The sequence below is a fragment of the Zingiber officinale genome, chromosome 9B (genome assembly GCF_018446385.1).
Source record: "Zingiber officinale cultivar Zhangliang chromosome 9B, Zo_v1.1, whole genome shotgun sequence".
NCBI lineage: Eukaryota > Viridiplantae > Streptophyta > Magnoliopsida > Zingiberales > Zingiberaceae > Zingiber > Zingiber officinale.
The window spans coordinates 119,831,663-119,851,843 of record NC_056003.1 but is presented as its reverse complement, the minus strand read 5'-3'; the positions used below and the strand labels follow the sequence as shown (position 1 = coordinate 119,851,843).

At 34.0% G+C, this 20,181-nt stretch overlaps 1 protein-coding gene across 2 annotated transcripts; it reads left to right on the top strand.

Annotated features, from left to right (window-relative positions):
• Window positions 1-1,801: 1,801 nt before the first annotated feature.
• On the top strand, window positions 1,802-18,986 carry LOC122022462. Of its 2 annotated transcripts, none has more exons than XM_042580481.1 (11): window positions 1,802-2,301; window positions 7,056-7,142; window positions 7,370-7,449; window positions 7,534-8,514; window positions 13,822-13,910; window positions 14,615-14,718; window positions 14,819-14,915; window positions 14,998-15,073; window positions 15,169-15,283; window positions 15,364-15,895; window positions 18,104-18,986. In XM_042580481.1, exons 1-11 carry the CDS (start codon window positions 2,037-2,039, stop codon window positions 18,579-18,581), a joined length of 2,904 nt encoding a protein of 967 aa, XP_042436415.1. In that variant the 5' UTR covers window positions 1,802-2,036; the 3' UTR covers window positions 18,582-18,986. The 2 variants fall into 2 exon arrangements, with proteins under 2 accessions (XP_042436415.1, XP_042436416.1); XM_042580482.1 differs by having other exon boundaries at window positions 1,803-2,301; window positions 7,293-7,449.
• Window positions 18,987-20,181: the final 1,195 nt, after the last annotated feature.

Below are 20,181 nucleotides of genomic sequence, written 5' to 3'. Positions count from 1 at the left end.
ATTAATTAATAATGACTTTTAGTTGATTAAATTTGCTTTAAGATCTTGACTTAACTTGAAATCAAGCTAAAACATCAACTACGAGCGAATTCACAATTTTGACTTTCAAGCATCAAACGAACAATCAGTTTGAAGACGTGAACACAAATTGTCACCGTTAAGTCGTGAATTATGAACAATTTCTCAAACTCTTTGTTGAACTTGACCTCTTGATCCAACAATCTTCCAATTTGATCTAGTTGAATTATGAACTTTTTAAGCTATATATGCACTCTATCAAGCTTTTACACATTTGATGAGCATAAAAATGAGATGAACTTACTTTAAATCCTTTTAAAACCAAATTAAAAAAACTTAAACAAATAAATAGATTTATAATACCCAAATTCACGTAGCATATTCTAAAATAAAATTTCGTTATTACCTATTTCACATTTCTAAGTTTTAAAATACTCAAATCACGTAACATATTCTTGAAATATCCCTTCTCTTTTTCTCCAAGTCCATCAATCAGTTTCGTCTGACTTATAGACTTAAAAGAATTCTAAATTTCTTAAAATTAAAATCAATGTATTCCCAAAAGTCTCCTTAATGTATGTATGCTTTCATATATGAATTCGATGTAAAGGCTCGATAGAATTTATAATAAGCTTATTATAAAACTTAGGATAATGATACTCACTAACAAGAGTTTCTAAGACTCCTTGATTCGAAAAATATTAAACTTTTGAATTTTTGAATGACGAAGCTGGTTAATATATCTAGAGAACTCCGAATCAATTCAAATCAAAATCAATACTCTTAAAAATCTCCTTAATGTATGTATGCTCTCATATTTGAATTAGATAGTGTAAATTATGAATGGTTAATTTTTGAATATATAGAGTAAAAAATTAAAAATATTCTCTCAATTTAATTTACTAATCACAATTTATACCATCAATTATCAAATTTATTATACCGTCAATTATCAAATTTAGATCTGAGCATAAATATATTAATGATGCTTTCCAAAGTACATTAGTTTTGGTGTGAAGTAATTTAAAGTTCTATAATTTTATTAATTTTGAATTAAATTAGTCCATGAATCTAAAGAGCAAAAGTGGAGGTATTTTGAATTTTGGTAAAGCCGAGGTAAATATTTTCCTTATGTGTTATCATTATTTCAAATGCTATAGTCGTCCGTGATTTACCTCCTCCGTGTTGGTCCTAAGATGAATTGGCGGGGGCACTGAGGGCGAACGTATTCGTCTTTTACCACCAAAAGTAGAGGTATTTCAAAAACATGCCACACTATTGCATTTTAAAATTTGAGTATGTGAAATGAATAATGATAAAAAATGATGAACCAAATAACATTAAACTTGAGACGTTCGATCCAATCCCACATAAATTTTTCACTAACCGCTAAGGATAAATGGGGAAACGCTCGTGAAGGGCAGTCCAGAACCCCAACATTCCATAGATACACGTTCTATTTAAAAAAAAAAAAATTCTCTACAATAATAATAAAGGTAGAATTCGTCATCCCAATAGCCTATTAGCCTCACAACCATCTATAAAAAGATAAATAAAAAACTATAATTGACCAATAAAAAAAACTTTTTTCTTACTTTATCTCCTATAATACCAACTTTATCTAGTACTAACAACCATCACGAAAGCATAAGGTATTATGAAAGAAAAAAAAAAAATCTCTACAGGTGTAGTGTAGGTGCCATTTACTAAAGAAACGAATAATAATGAAACGGGTCAAGTAAGTTGCCGAAATAAATGCGAATTAAGAGTTCTAGGTATATACGGGAAAACCGTGTGTGGCTGGCAGTTGGCATATGTCGCTGTTTCTCGGCTGACTGCTGCTACTGCCGCCGTAGCCCGGGTGCCGTTACAACCACTCGCGATCTCGCCTATCCTTTTCTGACCATTCCCATTCGCCTTCCTCTTCCTCTTCCTCTTCCTCTTATTCTCCTCCTCGACCTTTCCGCTGCTACGCTTCCCAATCGGAAACCCTAGGAATCCTCGTCCCGCGCTCGATCATGCCGTTGCTGTGCCGCCCTACGTCCCCCAATGCTCTACATCTGAAGGTCAACCTCAGATGCCGAACCCCGCCGCGCCTCTTCCTCCTCCTCCGTACGCGGTTCCCTCCGTTTGGCCGTCGCCTTCGGTCTGCGGCTGCTTCCGGGGGCCAAAGGAATCGGGGAGCTTGGAGTGGCTCTGACGGTGGGTCGCCGGATTACTTCGCTGGTTGGTCCGCTGCAGGGAACGGTGGGAGTGCCTCCTCGGGAAAGGAGAAATTGGAAGGTGAGCTGTTTTTCGTAAACAAATTCATACTCGTGTGAGATGCTATGGGATCGTCTTCGTAGGGAGTGGAGTTTACACTTTCCCATGAGGCATTTGGGATCTGTGAACTTGTTTTTCCCATTAGGGGGAATGGAATCATTTCGCTTTTCTACTTTAGTGGAATTGTAACAACTAATTAAAGAGAAAAGGGAAATTTGGATCTCTTTTCTCCACTTTCGGTGTTCCAGAGGAGAGAAAGGAAAAGTATTGCAAAGATAGGTTAAACCCTACGTGTCTTAGGAATTTTAATGACAAAATTAAAGGGTTAAATTTTGTTCCTCTCCTTATGAGACAAAGGAAATTCCTCCCTCTCTCTTCCTTTCTATCCCTCAAAAATCTTCTTTTTGCCTCTTTGCCCCCTTGAATAGGAACCACATAAATGTCAACCTCGTTTTGGTAAAATGTGGCATGTATACATTACTTATTTTCTTTCATGCTTTAGAACATAAGGACTTTTGGTTAAATATGAATCAGTTGATGGACAATTTCTTTTATGGAACTTGTTACTGGCATAGCTGAAGCTAAGTTCTAGACATGTACTACTCACATAGTAAGGAATGTATTTAATCATGCCTCTTAGCTTTTGGAAACACATTTTTTGCTTTGAATTTTTTTGATGAATTCTCACTTAATTGGTTACTTGTTGACCCTTATTTTCTTATTTCGGTTTAAAATATTAATTAACGACATTAGTCAATTGAAGATCAGATACGATCCCACATATGTAATTTAAAAAAGAGGTACATTAAGAATGACAATTAGTGAGAAATGAAAAAAAATCAACATGTGTTTCTTCTAGTAATCAACATAAATGGAGGGGACATGGAAAAAAAAATTGAGGTTATAATATTAGGCAAACATCAAAAGGAAGCTCCATTTTAATAGAATCATCAAGGGGTGCCTTTTTAGTTTACTAGGTATGTAAGAATCGAGTCTCAGCTTCGGCGAATTCAAGGATGAATTTTCCTTAATGGACGGTTGACCTAAGAATGCTAGGTTGATGGGCCATCCGCTGCGAGCATTTCCCAATTTATCCTGATGACTAGTGGGAAACTTATGTGGGGCCAGACCGGTCACTCGGATTAGTCGGCGTAAGATGGATACCTTGTTCCAACTAAAAAAAAGGTGCCTTTTTGATTTATCATCATACGAACGCCCTAGGATGCCCCACTTTATGTAAATTGCCAACCCTCATTTGCTTGGCCAAATAAAATCGAATAAGTTGTCTTCCGATCTATATCCTGCTCAATTCATCAAAGGACACCCTAATATTACTGCAACCCTTTAATTCCACCGAACTAGCAAATGTTGCTTTGTCTCTTTGTCATTGGCAGACCTCTCTCCTTTTTTCTCTAATCTATCTACACTGTAGGTTTTCTTCAGTTTTTTTTTTAAATTTCTTCTCCATTTTCATGTATACATTTTGAAGCCTTTGTTCATTCAAAGAAAATTTTTTACCATATAAATCTTGAAGAAATATCAAAATAAGCAGATCTCGACACTCATGTTTCTTCTCCATTGGGTCCGGAGAATGCATAAGAGTGTTGGTGAAGTTATGCTAGGTTAGAAATTTCGTCGAACCAACAAATGCCACTTTGGCTCTCTATCATTGGCAGAAGTCTCTCCTTTTTTTCCGATTTATACTGACATTTTTCTTTAGCTATTTTTATTTTTATTTCTTCTCTTTTTTCATGTATATATTTGAAATCCTTTGTTCGTTCAAAAGTTCTTTTCTACAATATAATGCATAAGAGTGCATGTTTGTGAATTTGGAGAAGATTAGGTCTATCTAGTAGTTTTGAACAAAATTGCTATATGACCCTAAATTGTCCCAAGTTTTAAATATATGATCCTTTTCTTATTATACATACTATGAAAATTTAATGTGTTAGTTCTGCAGGGTTAGATGTCTTTCTGTTCTATATAGACAAGATTTCCCATGATGGCTCTAGAAGTGTTGTGCTTAACACAGTTATAGAAATAAATTAAAGTGAAATGCCTTTTAGTTTTTGGAGGTGGGATTGTGAAGCAAGATGCTTCACCTCTTCAAATGACTTAGTAAGTCTCACAAGGCTGGGTTTTAGAGTTCCGTTTACATACTATGCACTCTCGACTACACCATTAACATGACTATCATTTACTAAAAATAAGTTGTCCAAGTGTAGTTTCTTCCGCAAGTTGTCAATTAGGTGAAGTTATGGTTTATTGTCGAATAATCACTTGATTGTAGAATAATAATGATAGAGAGGAAAAGTGTAGTTTTGCAACTTTTATTTATGTGTAAAGTAGAAAATTGTAATTATATGATATATGTGCATAAAAAAATTATACTTTGATATATGTGTAAGGAGAAAATTAAAACTTTATAACTTTGATATATGTGGAAGGAGGAAAATTGTAACTCTGTAATTTCAATATATATGCAATGGGAAATTTTTTAACTCTATAACTTTAATTTATGTGAAATATAACCCTTTTACGTCTAGGCAGTAGTTTTCGTAAAATTGTATAAATATGAAGAGTAATGAATTTTGCACTTTTATAGGACTCAGAGAATACATACAGACTCATAAAGTGTTTGTTTATGAATTTAAAGAAGGCATATAGAAAATTCAGAGGGTCTAGGGATTGTTTCTAAATTTAGAGCAATTTAGGTCTATGTACCAATATTGTCCAAAACTACTACATGGATCTAAATGTTCCAAATATAAAAAGAACGCATATAATGACTCCAAAGGGTATAAGGAATGCACAATAGTACTTGTTTGCAAATTTAGAGTAATTTAGGTCTTTTCAGCCAATTTTGTTCAAAAGTTTTATGTGCAATTAAATTGGTCTAAATTTACAAAGAAATGAATATAATGAATTCAGAATATATAACGTTTAGGGAATGCATAGGGGTGCTTGTTTATGAATTTAGAGATGTTAAGTCCGTATAACATTTTGTTCAAAACTACTAAGTCTTAAACTGATCTAAATTATAAAAATAAAACATATAGCAAATTTAGAAGGTCTTTGGAATGCATAGGAGTGTATGCTTGTGATTTTAGAGCAGTTTAGCTCCATGTAACAACAATTTTGAACAAACCTGATAATTGGAAAAGGAATACATATAGTGATTGTTTATGAGTTAGAGATGTTAAGTCTACATAGTCTTAAAACTACTACATAGTCTTAAACTGGTCTAAATTATAAAAGGAAGACTTATAGCAAATTTAGAGGGTCTATGGAACACATAGGAGTTTATGCTTGTGATTTTAGAGCAGTTTAGCTCCATGTAACAATTTTGAAGATACCTGATATATATCTTTGAACTTATTTAAATTGGAAAAGGAAGACATATAGTGACTTTAGAGGATCTAGGGAACATGTAAAAGTGCTTGTTTATGAATTTAATCGCTCTGGGTGCATGTAGCACTTCTATATGAACCGAAATTACCCTTAGAAAAGGAAGATATATAGCGACTCTAGAGGTTTTAGGGAACACATAAGAGGATCCTTTTTCAATTTAGAGAAATTTAAGACCAATTGGTTTTAAACTGTTCTAAAATTGGAGAACCAAGGCATATAATGGCCCTAGAGGGTACATGGAACACAGGAGTAGATGTTTGTGAATTTAAAGAATTAGTTAAAATTGGAAAAGAATGCACATGACTATTACATTTGGAGAATGCATAGAAGAGTAGCACTGTTGAACAAAACTTCTACGTTCTACATGACCCTAAATTGGTTTAGAATGGAAAAGGAATACATTTTTTATTATTATTATTTTTTAAATTTTAAAACAATGTAACAGCTTTAAAAACTTTATGGTAGAATTCATATCATTTTTCTTTTTTTTTTGTACAGATTTTTTGGTATATATATTTTTAAAATTTACAACTTAATGTAGCATTTTTTACCAAAACTGCACTTAAAATTGCTACATGAGTTTGCTTAGAGGCACGCATTTTCTTGGCTAGATGATCGTTCTACTATTTTTAGGTGGCCGAGTAAAGGTGCAGCGAGCTTTGAAGTATAAATTTGGAAGAAAATACTGGGTGAGACATCTTGAGACACCCGCTTGATCCATAAAATAAAAGGGATGCCCTCATGGCAATTCTGTAATGAAGGGTCACACTTTTGATTTTTGTCCTATAATATTAGTTCAAAAGAAAAGGCATGAAAAAAAAAAAAATAGAAATCACAAGTGCTAGTGTAGGGGTGTGTTCTTAGTTATGATGGAGCCTCTCAATTTTAAGGAATTCTGTATAACAATTGTTGGAACAGCTTGTGCAGTAATTTATTGTCTTTTCACATATGCTTGCAATTCTTTGTTGATTTTTCTCAAAAAGTGATTATGAGGAAATATTTAGTTTATTCTGATGAAGTCACCTTTCTCATGGGTAAATAACTTGCTAGCACCAATAAGAAAAAGAATATGTTGATAATCTTGATTTCCCTGGTAAACAAATTCTGCCTAATCTAACATGATATGTCTTCCTTTAATCTACCAAATCATATGAAGATGATCTTGATTTTGTGTAATTGAACTAGGCAAAATATTTTCAGAATAGAACTGGGTTGTTGATAGCCAACAAAAAAACTATAGCATTTGGTTTTTAAAGTTCTTAATCAAACTGATTGTTTCCTGCTATTGAGATTGTATTAGAACTATTCTACATTTTCTTATCAATTTTGAGTCTGTTGAAACACTTGTAGAAGTGCACTTCCAGGTATGCTAGGAGCTGCACTTGCTGGACTACTTTTTGTTGCTGGAGTTACATTTGCAGCACTATCAATTTATAGTAAGCGTGCACATGGTATGTTCAATTGATCAAAACAACTTATGTTTCTAACATTATTTTTCATTTAGAATAGACACCTTAAAAATTTGGTAACCTCTCTTTAGTTGTGAGACAGCTATTGTTACTTGAACGTTATGCATTTAAGAATTTGTCAAATACTTTCAGCTATTCGAGAACCATATAGTATTTTTGCAAACACATATAGCCAATCAAAGTGCATGCTTTGATTAGAGTTTCAACAGGAGTCAACCGAGAGATGGAACCAGTAACAACAGATCAGGAAAGCTTCATATCCAGTGATGTCGATGAGAATGTTGATCGAGTAAGACAGTTCTACAATAATGTGGCTTTAGTTCATAAAGAAAACATAGTAAATCTGTAAACACTAATATTAAGTGTTATCCAGGACTTCCTCCCAGAAATTAGTGGAGAAGCAACAAAGAGCAGATTGGATGTTTTACATAATGGAGATGTTGACACTGAAGCTACATTTATACATGCTAAATCAACCCAAGTTGACGGTGATGCTACTGAGAGAACATTTGATCAAGATAATACTGAAGTAGTAGAAGAAATTAATGATAGTCCTTTACCTGATGGATTTAATACCAGTACAGCTGATTTTCCTACAAATGCTGCTGGTGCTGGTGTTCCACCTAGTAAGGAGATTATAAAAGATTTTGATGCCGCCACCTTATCTGAGACTCAGAACTCAGTGACAGGAAATGATGTGAATATGCTCAGAACTATGACACATGATGATTTAGTTCAATCTGATATTGTTTGTACAGATGATCATTATGAAGGAAGCATCAAAGCTGCAGAAAACTCAAATTTTGAAGTCCCATTTGATCAGTTTGTTGGATCTGAGAGCCAGTTTGACGCTGCTTCAGAGGAAAATTTAGTTAGCCAAGTTGGCTCCCAGGATTTGGTAGTGATCCCACGGTCTTTCACAGAGGACCAAGCTTTTGGAGAGAACAAGATGCACAGTCCTGAATCTTTCACTTTAGATCTGCCATCATCCAACCCCATTGAAAATGCTTCTCCAGAAACATCTTTCAATTTAGATTTTCGTGACACTGACAGTCTGCTGCTTCAGAACGATAGTGTTAATTCTTCAGAAGATTTAATTGATTCTCAATCACGTGCCATCCATTCTGTAACTGTATTAGAAGAGCTAGGTCAAATAGAATCCGATTTAAAATCTGTAAATCAAAATGGAACCTTATCTCCTGATTCACCACTTAATAAACAATCTTCTCATTCTGGAATACCTGCTCCGTGTCACATATCTGCAACTCACCAAATACCCATTGGAAAAGTTTTGGTTCCTCCATTAGTTGATCAGGTTCAGGGGCAAGCTTTAGCAGCATTGCAATTTCTAAAGGTAATAACTAGTTTTTTTTTTTATTTCTGTTGCTATTTATTGAATTAGTTAGAAATTCTATGTCCTAATGACAACATTGGTCTATTTGTTGAAAAATACTGTATTTAAGTATTGTAAGGATACTTTAACTCTTTACTTTTCATGATAGGATCTCAACACGCCATGAAGTTTTTTTTACTTTCCATCTATGATCCTTATGATTGTCTTGGCTTTAAGGTCTTATGATCCTATGAGAAAATGTGCTAGACTATCCAAGTTCCATACAGGATGAAAAAAAGTAAACTATGCTAGAATCCTGCAAACCTAATATAGTCAGACACATACATGCACATGGACATTCTAAACAATAACATCTACTGAAAGTAGACTATTTTTTTGCTACCAGTCTATCTAAGAAACTTTCAGGTTTCAATTATGCAACAACTCTTGTTAATTTTTAAGCGGAAGAATCCCTTTTAACCTCCTTGCTGCCATTGATTTTATATAAATATACTTGCCGCATGAAAATGCAACATCTTAACAATTACATTCTATGTACTAAAGTTCATAGCTGGGCAATTTTACAGTTAGGTGTGGTATTGGCTCCAAGTAGGCCATAGTATGACATGTGGATATCATGGTGATTTGTAATTTTTATTAGGAGATTAGGTGACTAGTGATACACTTGTGCAATCTCCTCCAGCAATGCGCTCAGATTAGGACCTACATGGATTTTCCTTGTATTATATTTTTCATATCTTTAGTGTAAGAATATTTAACTAAGGTCCATTATGATAGACGACGACAACAACAATCAACCCTTATTCCACTAGGTGGGGTCGGCTATGGTTCATGATGTTAGAAATGTAAAATGTGAGATGTTCGCGAAAATATCATAAAATTAGATTGTGCAAATCACATTTGAATTTGTTTTGATAGGCTTTAACACATGAAGAAACTTTACATTATAATAAGATAAAATTTAATTCAATTGACTATCTAATTGCTATACTATTATTTTTATATATAATCTAAATTAAAATGGTATTAAATAAATAAAACACATCTAAATTTATTTTGTCATGCTTCCATGCATGTCAAAGCATGGTAAATGTAAAACAACATGGTGCCAAAACTGTACCTTTTCAATGGGGGATAAAAATTATGGTATAAAATGATATAAATATTATCCCTAGATATGTAGTTTTGTTCTTATTTTTCTTATCCATCTCTATTCTCTCTCCCTCTCCATCTCCAATCCATCATCAACATCATATGTTGGTGCCCTAGCATGGTGCTTGAGATTTCAAAGCTTGATTTCTATATTTCCATGTAGACACTTTAAAGTTACAAATAGAGTCACAATATTTCCTCTTAGAGTTGTTTAATAATGTATAAAATCTCATATTGTTATAAATATATTTAATACTAGGACCACTTAAAGAGCTAATGGTAAAGAATCTAGGATTTTTCAAAAACCTTGCTATTATATATATTCATTCTTCTTTGGAATTGGTAATTTTTTTTTTTAAAAAAATTATTTAAATGATTTAAATTGGTAAATTATTTAAATTTTAAAAATAAATTATAAAAAATTAAAAAAAATAAATTTAAAAATAATAAAAGATAAAAAATTGTATAAATTATTTTTAAAAAAAATATTGAATATGATATTGAAAATGAAAAAAAGTCTGATCAAGGGAGGATAAGTACTTTAGTTTCCTTATATAAGAATAAGGGAGATATATAAAATTGTGCAAACTATAGAGGTATTAAACTAATGAGTCATATCATGAAACTTTGGGAGAAAGTAATAGAAAAAAGATTAAGGAAGAATACCATGGTGATCGAAAATCAATTTGGGTTTATGTCGGGAAGGTCGACAATAGAAGTTATTCATCTTCTCAGATAACTAATTGAAAAATATCGACACCAAAAACAAAATACATATGATATTCATTGATTTAGAAAAAGCTTATGATAGAGTTCCAAGAGAAATTATATGGAGAATTTTAAAAAAGAGAAGTGTTAGCGTAACATATATTGAACTAATTAAGGATATGTATGAGGATGTAACTACCAGAGTAAACACTTTAGGCGGAATAACTGAATTATTTTTAATAAAGATAAGGTTACATTAAAGATTAGCTCTAAGTCTACACTAATTATGGACGAACTCACTACACACATTCAAGACATAGTACCGTGGTGCATGTTGTTTGCAGATGATATTGTTTTGGTAGATGAAACACGTGAAGGAGTAAATGCTAAATTAGAATTTTGAGAGAAACATTAGAAGGAAAAGGTTTTAGGCTTAGTAGAATAAAGACACGATATATAGAATTTAAATTTAGTACTATTAGATGTAAGATGATGAGTTGTCCGGAACCAAGAGCTTTAAATATTGAAGTTCATTTTTGCAAAACGATGGAGTACATATAATACAAACAGGATAGTTGAAATGGAGAAGAGCATTGGGTGTTTTATGTGACCGTAAAGTATCTCTAAAACTTAAAAGGAAAATTTTACAAAATCGCAGTTAAACCTGTTATGTTATATGGAATTGAATGTTGGGGTGTGACTCAAGCACATGAGCAGAAAATTAGAGTTGTAGAGATGTTGGGGTTTGACTCAAGCACATGAGCAGAAAATGAGAGTTGCAGAGATGTTGGGGTGTTAAGGTGGATGTATGGACATACGAGGATGGACAGAATAAGAAATGAAAACATTAGAGAGAAAGTCGGAGTTGCATCTATTGAGGGAAAACTTCGAAAGACACATTTAAGATGGTACGGGCATATACTTAGATGACCAATAAATGCTCTAGTTAGGCGATGTGAAACTATGACAAATACACATATTAAACAAGGAAGAGAAAGACTAAAAAAGACTTGGTTAACAACAATATAACAAGATAAAATTTATTTAAGTATAAATGATGATATAATATGAGATAGAGTTCAATGACGTAAAAAGATCCATATAGTTAACCTCACCTAGTGGGATAAAGTTTGGTTGTTGTTATTGGAATTGGTAAAAAAAATAAAAAAAAAAATAAAAATAAAATTAATATCTCTATTCTCTGTCCATCTCCTATCTGTCATTATCATATGTTGGTCCTCTGGCATGGTATGAAAATTGTAAAGCTTGAGATTTCAAATCTTGATTTGTATATTTACATGTAGGCATTTAGAAGTTACAAATTGATTCCCAACATTTCCTACCAAAGTGGTTTAATAATATATAAAATCCCATATTGTTACAAATATATTTAATACTAGGATCACTTAAAGATGGTGGTAAAAAATTTAGGATTTTCCAAAAACCGAGTTATCAAATGTATTCATTTCTTTGGAATTGGTAAAGAAAATATTTAGGAGCAATAACACCAAATTTTTGGATAATTAGGTATTTAGAATCAATTAATATCAACCATTATAAGTATTATGATATAAAATTAAAATTATTGATAATAACTAAATTGTATAAGTAATATCATTCTTTATTTGGTGGTACGAATATGTACTTAAATGACCAATAAATGTTCCAGGCACGAGGTGAAATTATGACAAATACACACATTAACGAGAAAAATTTAAAAAGATTTGGTTAACAATGATAAAACATGATAAAATTTATTTAAATATAAATGATGATATAGTAAGGGATAGAATCCAATGGCTAGGAGGATCCATAGCATAGTAGGATAAAATTTGGTTGTTGTTATATATAAGTAATATCATTACAACAAGATAAATAAATAATAACAATTATATTAGCAATAAAAATTAGCATTGATACTAATCAAATATGATTGATAATCGTATAACTTAAATAATGTTAATAAAACTTTATTATTGTTAATAGTTGATAGTTTCTTGACTTAACCTCTCCTTCTTCAAAACTTTGTTTTCTTGTGTTCCATTAAACAATAGACTTACACTTGCCAGCTAGTAGGATCAAAAAGCACTGACACTCCTTTCTCTCCATTGTTTGCGACACTACTCGTTGAAGGTTTGGAAAATTTGAGTTGGAATGGTTCAATTACTGAGCTTTCAACACAATTCTTCCAAATCTCCTTTATTTCAGATAGCCAATCAAATCCTCATCTATTTACTTAGATTCCTAGTTGTGTTTGATTTTTCAACTGAAATCAGATTAACACTTGCTAATTATTTACACAATTTAGCATTAGTTTGTTTCCTGGTCGTGTTCAAATTTTCAAATGAAATTAGATTGACACTTGCAGATTCTTAGATGATACATTAGTTTGTTTGCTGGTTGTGTTTGAATTTTCAAATTGAAACCGGATCAACACTTCAATTCTTGCCTAACTTGGTTGATTCCCAATTCCCTCATAAGCACAAGAAATATCAAATAATCAAAGTATACAGATCTCATGCTTGTGTCCAGATCTCAATGAGCTTAGAAGACTAGGTCAATCGCCTCCCAAAGTAGGACATGTATTCGAGCGATTATCCTCCCCCAAATTACTGTCTGATTCAGGAATGAGCAACTTTGATGTTAGGTATTTTAGTTGACTTTGATAGAGCAACACAGGAGACAAAATTTTCCCAATTTAATCTTTAAGGTGGTGGTCATGGAGCTCAGAAAAGTTGGGAGGGGAGTGGTAGGAAAGGACTTTGATGTAATTGAAGAACTGGCATTTCAACACAGGACCACTGGGAAATCAATGAATGACAGGAGTTGCCGACAAAATACAGTAGCAGAAACAAAGTCAAGGAGGTGTTATATCTGTAGCAGTATTAAGACAAGGGATTGCTGCCAATGGCCATTATTTGAAGTTGAAGGACCACGCTTTGGTGGACATCGACTCCGGATTTGGTAAGGGCAGGCAAAGGTGGTGAAACATGTAGGCATATTTGTCTCAACCGGATCAAGGAACTCTAGGTATCATGCAAGCATGTGTAAGGAAGAGAACAAGCATGAGTTGAATAATTTATGGGTAGATGTGGGCTGAGGAGCGAGTGCGATTCTTGATCTGATGAAGAAAGAAAGCCTCGTGCAAACAGACCTGTGTAGATTTCTTCACTATATTTATCATCATTCTCTTCTATAAGACTTTGATTTTGCAATTATCCTAAATCACGTGTTTATAATTTCTTGAAGGATAATGTTATATTGGCGTAAATGGTCAAGTGTCAGGAACTTTTATTTAGTTATTTATATGTTAATCTTGCTTGGGACAAAACAAGATAAGTTTTCCATTTATCACTGTAGAAAAGCTGAAATTTTTTAGTATGTGCATATCTGTTCTCTCTTATAGGACTACCATAGTTATCTATCACACTCAGTTGAATATTGTAGGTTATTGAGGCTGATGTTCAGCCAGAAGCTGTATGTACTCGTCGTGAGTATGCTCGTTGGTTAGTTATTGCCAGCAGTAATCTTTCCAGGTATAATTCAGTTGTTTTCCAACTAACCTACATCAGGCTTTGCTGTTTATTTCTGTGTATCTGACTAATCCTTTTTTTTAGAAAGTGATCAAAATGCATGGGTCACAATCTGTACGATTAATGATGTCACCTATTTGGACCCTTCTATTCACTTTTTCACTGGATATTAAATCCTTTCCAATTTTAATTTGGTTTGGAGGTTGAGTTGCTAATAGCTTGCTGGTTTGCTTTGTTTGAGTTACTCAGAGAGTGTTTGGTTTCTATTTTTATTTTTTAAAAAACGCGCGTATTTCCATTTCTTAGAAAATGACTTTTAGACATTCTCTATTTTCCCATAAAATGATATCTCCTTTTCTAGAAAACAAATGTGGAAATTGTCAACCAGACAATGTTTTTTATTTTCTCAGAAAATGAAAATAGAAAATTTACAAACCAAATGCGGCCTTAGTTTTTAGGGTTTCTAAGCCTGTTTTATTTTCTTAATAATCTCATGTACACAAGTGTTAACATCTATATTGATGGCTAGTGAAACTGAAACCAGAACTTTATTCAATATACTTGAAAACCAAATAGGTCCAGCTTACTTCTTAGATAAGATTATTTAGATGTTATCCTTTGGTTTTTTTTTTTAAAATCTAAAATGTAATATTCATAGGGAGTCATGCTGCAGTATGTATATTAAGTTCCTGATTTTCCTAAAACAGGACTACACTTTCAAAGATTTATCCAGCTATGTACATAGAGAACATAACTGAACTTGCATTTGATGATGTTACACAAGAAGACCCAGATTTTCCTTATATTCAAGGTATGAATTTTAGAGCATGAGCAACTAATTATAACATGATGCGACTTGTATGGTTCATCAGTCTCATATCCTCTCCTTTATGCCTTGTTTCTTGGGACAGGCTTGGCAGAGGCTGGGCTAATCTCTAGCAAGCTTTCTTTGATGGATTTGGGTCACTCCAGCAATCAGCAAGATTCTGTTCTTTTCTTGCCTGAAGGGTAACATGTCTCCTCATGTCTTTATTTTTCCTTTTGCAGCTAGCATCCGTGACACCTTTTGATCAAACACGTTCCATATTAGGCCTGTGTCACGTCTAGATCTCATAAGCTGGAAGATGGCTGTTGAAAGAAGGCAACTTCCACAAGTTGACCAAAATGTAAAGCAAAAAAGTCCTTAGGTCACTTATTCTTGGCCTTGTTTGGAGATTAAGCATCAGTTCTTTACACTCTCATGATATCTTTTTATGATCAGGACCTATACCAATGCTCTGGTTATATAGATATTCATAAGATTAATCCAGATGCTTGGCCAGCTTTGGTGGCTGATCTATCTTCTGGCGAGCAAGGAATTTCTGCTCTTGCATTTGGTAAAATTTGCCTGGTTTTCTGTTTATATATAATATACTAGGTTGCCAGAAATTAACTGCCCTACTTGATTAATGAATAGGTCGCACAAGACTATTTCAACCTGATAAACCTGTCACGAAGGCACAAGCTGCTATTGCACTTGCAACAGGTGATGCGGCAGAGGTGGTCAATGAGGAGCTTGCTCGGATTCAAGCTGAATCATTGGCTGAAACTGCTGTGAATGCACATGCTGCTTTGGTAGCTCAACTTGAAAATGATCTTAATGCAAATTTTGAGAAAGAACTTACCAAGGAAAAGGAGAAAGCAAAGGCTTTAGAGATATTAGCAGAAGAAGTGAAGGTTGAATTAGATAGATTAAAGACTGAAAGGGAGGATGAACATAATTCTCAAATCAAGGAGCATGCTGCTGTTGAATCTGAAATGGAAGTCCTTTCCAGGTTAAGGCATGAGTTGGAAGAGCAATTACAGAGTCTCATGAGTAACAAGCTGGAGATATCTTTTGAGAGGGATAAGATCAACAAACTTAGACAAGAGGCAGAAAGCCAAAATCATGTTATTGCTCAGTTGCAATATGAGCTGGAAGTTGAGAGGAAAGCTATGCACTTAGCAAGGTACTTTAATACTCTATTCTCTTCTCTGTGGTTCTCTAAAGATATTTTGTCTTGCTACATAACCTATGTAATGCTTTCTAGCACGTTACTAATGAGGCTTTGCAAACTAAGAATTTAATTGAACCAAAGCACTTGTCCTAAAACATTGCTGATAATCTTAAAAGGCTAAAGAATCTCATGTAGGTTGCTAAAGATGTATAAAAAAATGGATCCTTTTTTTAGCTCCATATGGGGCGTATATCAGCTACACCCATATCTCATCATAGAAAGTCAATCTCATTTTCCCATTTACATGTGGTAGTATGTTGCAAAGGTTTCTAGTACTTGAGAATCAAGATTAATACGAACATTTTTTGTTGATAATATTTGTGGGTTATGGCTAACCTTTCTTCCTTGTAATTGTTTCAATGATTGAGAATTCTCAATTCATTATTTATATACTTGATGTATCTATGAATAATTTGTGGAATGCAAAGAACCTAGGTACTAGAATATGCGGTTTATAGAAAAACCATTAGTTTAGTCTTTGAGAGGACTTTGTACTTTTAATTAAGGTTCCTTGGCATGTAATATATAATTTTCAGTAAAATTTAACTACTGCACACACCTATGAGAAAAAAAATCCAGCAGGAAAGTCAATTTGAATTCAGACATTCGGTTGCTATTTGAATTCATGAGTGGCCCTCCCTCCCTATACTTGTATTCATTATTGTAACTTACACTTTGCATCCTAAATTGTGGTATCTACAATTAGGTCCCTAATACTCTCCCTTAAGCTAGTTTAAAGATATAAAGGAAATCCAGCTTATTATAAATATATTCTATTCAAGGACCTAGATTTGGCAAGTAGATCTACTAACTAACCTTTGGAGAGAGGTGATATTTTCATTGTATTTCACCTTTCCGATAAAGTGTCAATTAATCTGTATAGAGTTTCATCCTCTTATGGAACAATAGCTCGTAGGTATTTGCCCCCATGGGTTGGCGTAGTTGGGTTGCTGCAATAGGTCTTGGGGTCAATTCCCAGTGGCTGCAAAATGTCTCGCTAGGCGTTTGTCCTCCATGTGTAAAGGGCCGCTGCACTAGGGCAAATGTCCTCATGATTTATCCCCTTCCAAAGAATGTGGAGCCATCCTAGAGAGGTCGCTAAGGTGACGACTTTACCTTTTGCTCCAATAGCTCGTAGGTATTCAAAATGGTCAAAATAGCAATTTGATTGTTATAGTATAGCTTTGTTAGCTGTATGAGAGCGTTTCCCAACTCAATCATTGACTAAGTGGCAGAAAGCTACCTTAACTAAGTGCAAGCTACCTGAACATATAGTATGAATGATATCACCCTAGGAGAAGGAAGCATACTATACTGTACTACCATGATGTCTGATGGTGAGGTGGACAGTTAGGGAGAGGGGGATTAGCAAGGGATGTCAATGGGTTGGGCGCAATGCAATCCGAAGCTACCATGTTTTTTCATGGCTTAGCTGGCCTTCCCTATGACAAGGTCTCTAAGCACAACAAACTCCAGGGCCACCTAGTTTGTGGGGTGATGTTCCGTAACCAGAGAGCTAACATTTTTTTAGTAAATAAATGTGGTCATGTAAAATTATGCATATATCAATAATACTAATTGATTATACAAGCAAAGGCCACACCACATTAGATGATTCAACTGAACGCCCCAAGTGGAAAATTACATTTCATTCTCTCAAGCACATAGAATTCTGCCCCTGTTAGGAGTACAGATATAATTATTCTCTGCAACTAAAACTATGAAAAATTGACTATCAACCCCATGTTATCTTCTAGACTGGAGATCAACATGACAAAAGCTAGCTCGGTGTCAAGAGTTGATATAGAAAAACTCTCGAGTTAGTTTTTGTTGGAAAGTCATAGAAAAAGCTTTCTTATCACTTGCAACACATTAAATATGATCTATCAAATTACAGGCAACACATCCCCGAGATGATTCAAGCTAACAAGGCTAAATGCTCAACCCGGCAGTCCCTCACTATATACATGTTCATGTCATGAGTTTGTTTCAATTCGTTTGCCCAAACAATTAAGTTCCAGGCTTCTAGGGTCATCCCAATTTATGAGCTTTGTCAGGCTTGACGACTGGGACAACTGCTAGCAAAAGTTCCTTTTATTCTCCTTTAAATGATATATTTCTGTGCATGGTTTGAAATTATTTATGTTGCATTTTCATCAGATCCTGGGCAGAGGAGGAGGCCAAAAGAGTTAGGGAGTATGCCAAAGTACTTGAAGAAGCTAGAATAAGTTGGAAGGGGCATTTAATTGATGTTGTTAATGGAGGTTTACAAAATAAAGCTTTCACTGTAACAGCATTGGAGCAGTCTCCAGTTGAACCAACGTTTGAAAGAGGCGAAAGCTTGGTTAAGAATCTCAAATCAATGGCAGCTGAATTAAGATTCAGATCTTCTGCTACAATTGAGAAAGTGGCCGAAAAGATTCTATCTTTAATTACAATTTTGAAACAACAGGCTTTAGCTGCTTCCACACAGGTACTGGATCTTTGGAAAAATTTAGCTGCTAAAGCTAAATACTCAGTGGATGGTGTCCAGGAAAATGCCTCTGAGTTCAGCTGTTTTGTCGGGGATCAGACTCGGAGGATAGTAGAAGATTGCAAGGAAGGTGTTGGAAAGATCAGACAGAAGTTCAAGACATGAGAAATTTTTGGTCATTTTATGTAAACTAGAGGTTACAACAAGTGCAAGGAAATGATCATCAATAGATCAAGATCATCCAGGTCCATAATAAGCTGTTCAAATGGGTTTCTTCTCTGCCAATGTTGGTTGGCACATTCACTCCACATGAAAAACCATAACCAGTGTTTTGGAAGTCATATCGTTTTAATCATTTTCCATGTATGAATATTAATAATGAAGTATACTGACACCTCATTGATCTAAACATAAACAATGATACCACAAAGATTGTGTTGAGTTTAAGGGAAGTAGCTTATTATGCCATCCCCCTTTTAAGAATTAGCAGTTCTGCCAATGGTGGTTTATAGGTGCAGCTTCTTTGTATGATCTTTAAAGAATCTGTATGAAGTTGTATAGTTTCAAGTATATAATTCATCTGCACTCTGTCCATTTGTTAAGTATTAAGTTGGTAATGTGGTGATGATGTGGTGGAACACTAGATCATTTGCTATGTCAACAATCGAAATGGGAAAAAACAATGAAACTCTAGTGCTGTTCAATTTGATGACATTGGGCATGGCTGATACTGAAATGGCATGTATGTTTTGTCACATATCATTATCAACACTGCTAAGTAGTGGACCTATAGAGTATAGATGGATGATATATTTAAATTTAATAACTTAAAACTCTTTGATAGATTTTTTTTTATGATAGCTTTAAAATTTCAAGGATGCTATAGATTATTAATTAATACTTAATATAAATGGCCTCACAATTGTCGTGCAACAGATTTGATTGAACTGAAACTCACAACATCACACTTTAGTAACTGTTTGTGACAACTAACAAAATAGGGTCAGCATGGCTACAAACTCCCATTTGCTTGATGATTCATTCCTTTTGGCCAAAAGTTGATCTTGTTGTTTACCCTTGCACTGAATTGGATTTGTAGTAGTTATTCTTTTTTTTTTTTATTAATTTTTGGAATAGAAACTGATTTATTTTGTTAAAAAAATGAGGTTAGAATATTGACTCTGATTGTCTTCATAGTTATATTCATTCTCTAAATAGTTGTTTGTAAGAAATATATATAATTGTTATATTCCATTCTCCAAGTATCATATATTTCTAGTAGACTTCATGGTTTGATAGAGTAATGTAAGAGGGGGATGAGAATGGATGACTCACAAATCAAACATATCATCAATTCCAATATTTAGTTGGATAATTCATGAAGGTGTGATCGTTTCTAATATGTCTTTTCCATCCTATACATTTTGTAGTTGTATATCATCAATTCCTAGTTATATATCATCAAATTTTAAATGAAGTCCGATGATATGGAGGAATGGGTGAGCTAGGCGGGTCGAATATACAAAACATGCTACGGAAGTCTAGTTGATAAAACGAGTGGGGTTAACTAGGAAGATCAAACAAGTCTTGTGTAGCATTCGAGTCAGCCAATGCGGTGGTTTTGGTTGGGTGGAACGCGGGAGCCAAGCAAGTTAGTTGAACTAATGCAGTGGTTTTACCTTGCAATTTGAACATGTTATACTCTATTGAGTAGCCTAAGCCTTCCTCATCCCTCCGCTTGTGGGTATTACCTACGAGCATTCTC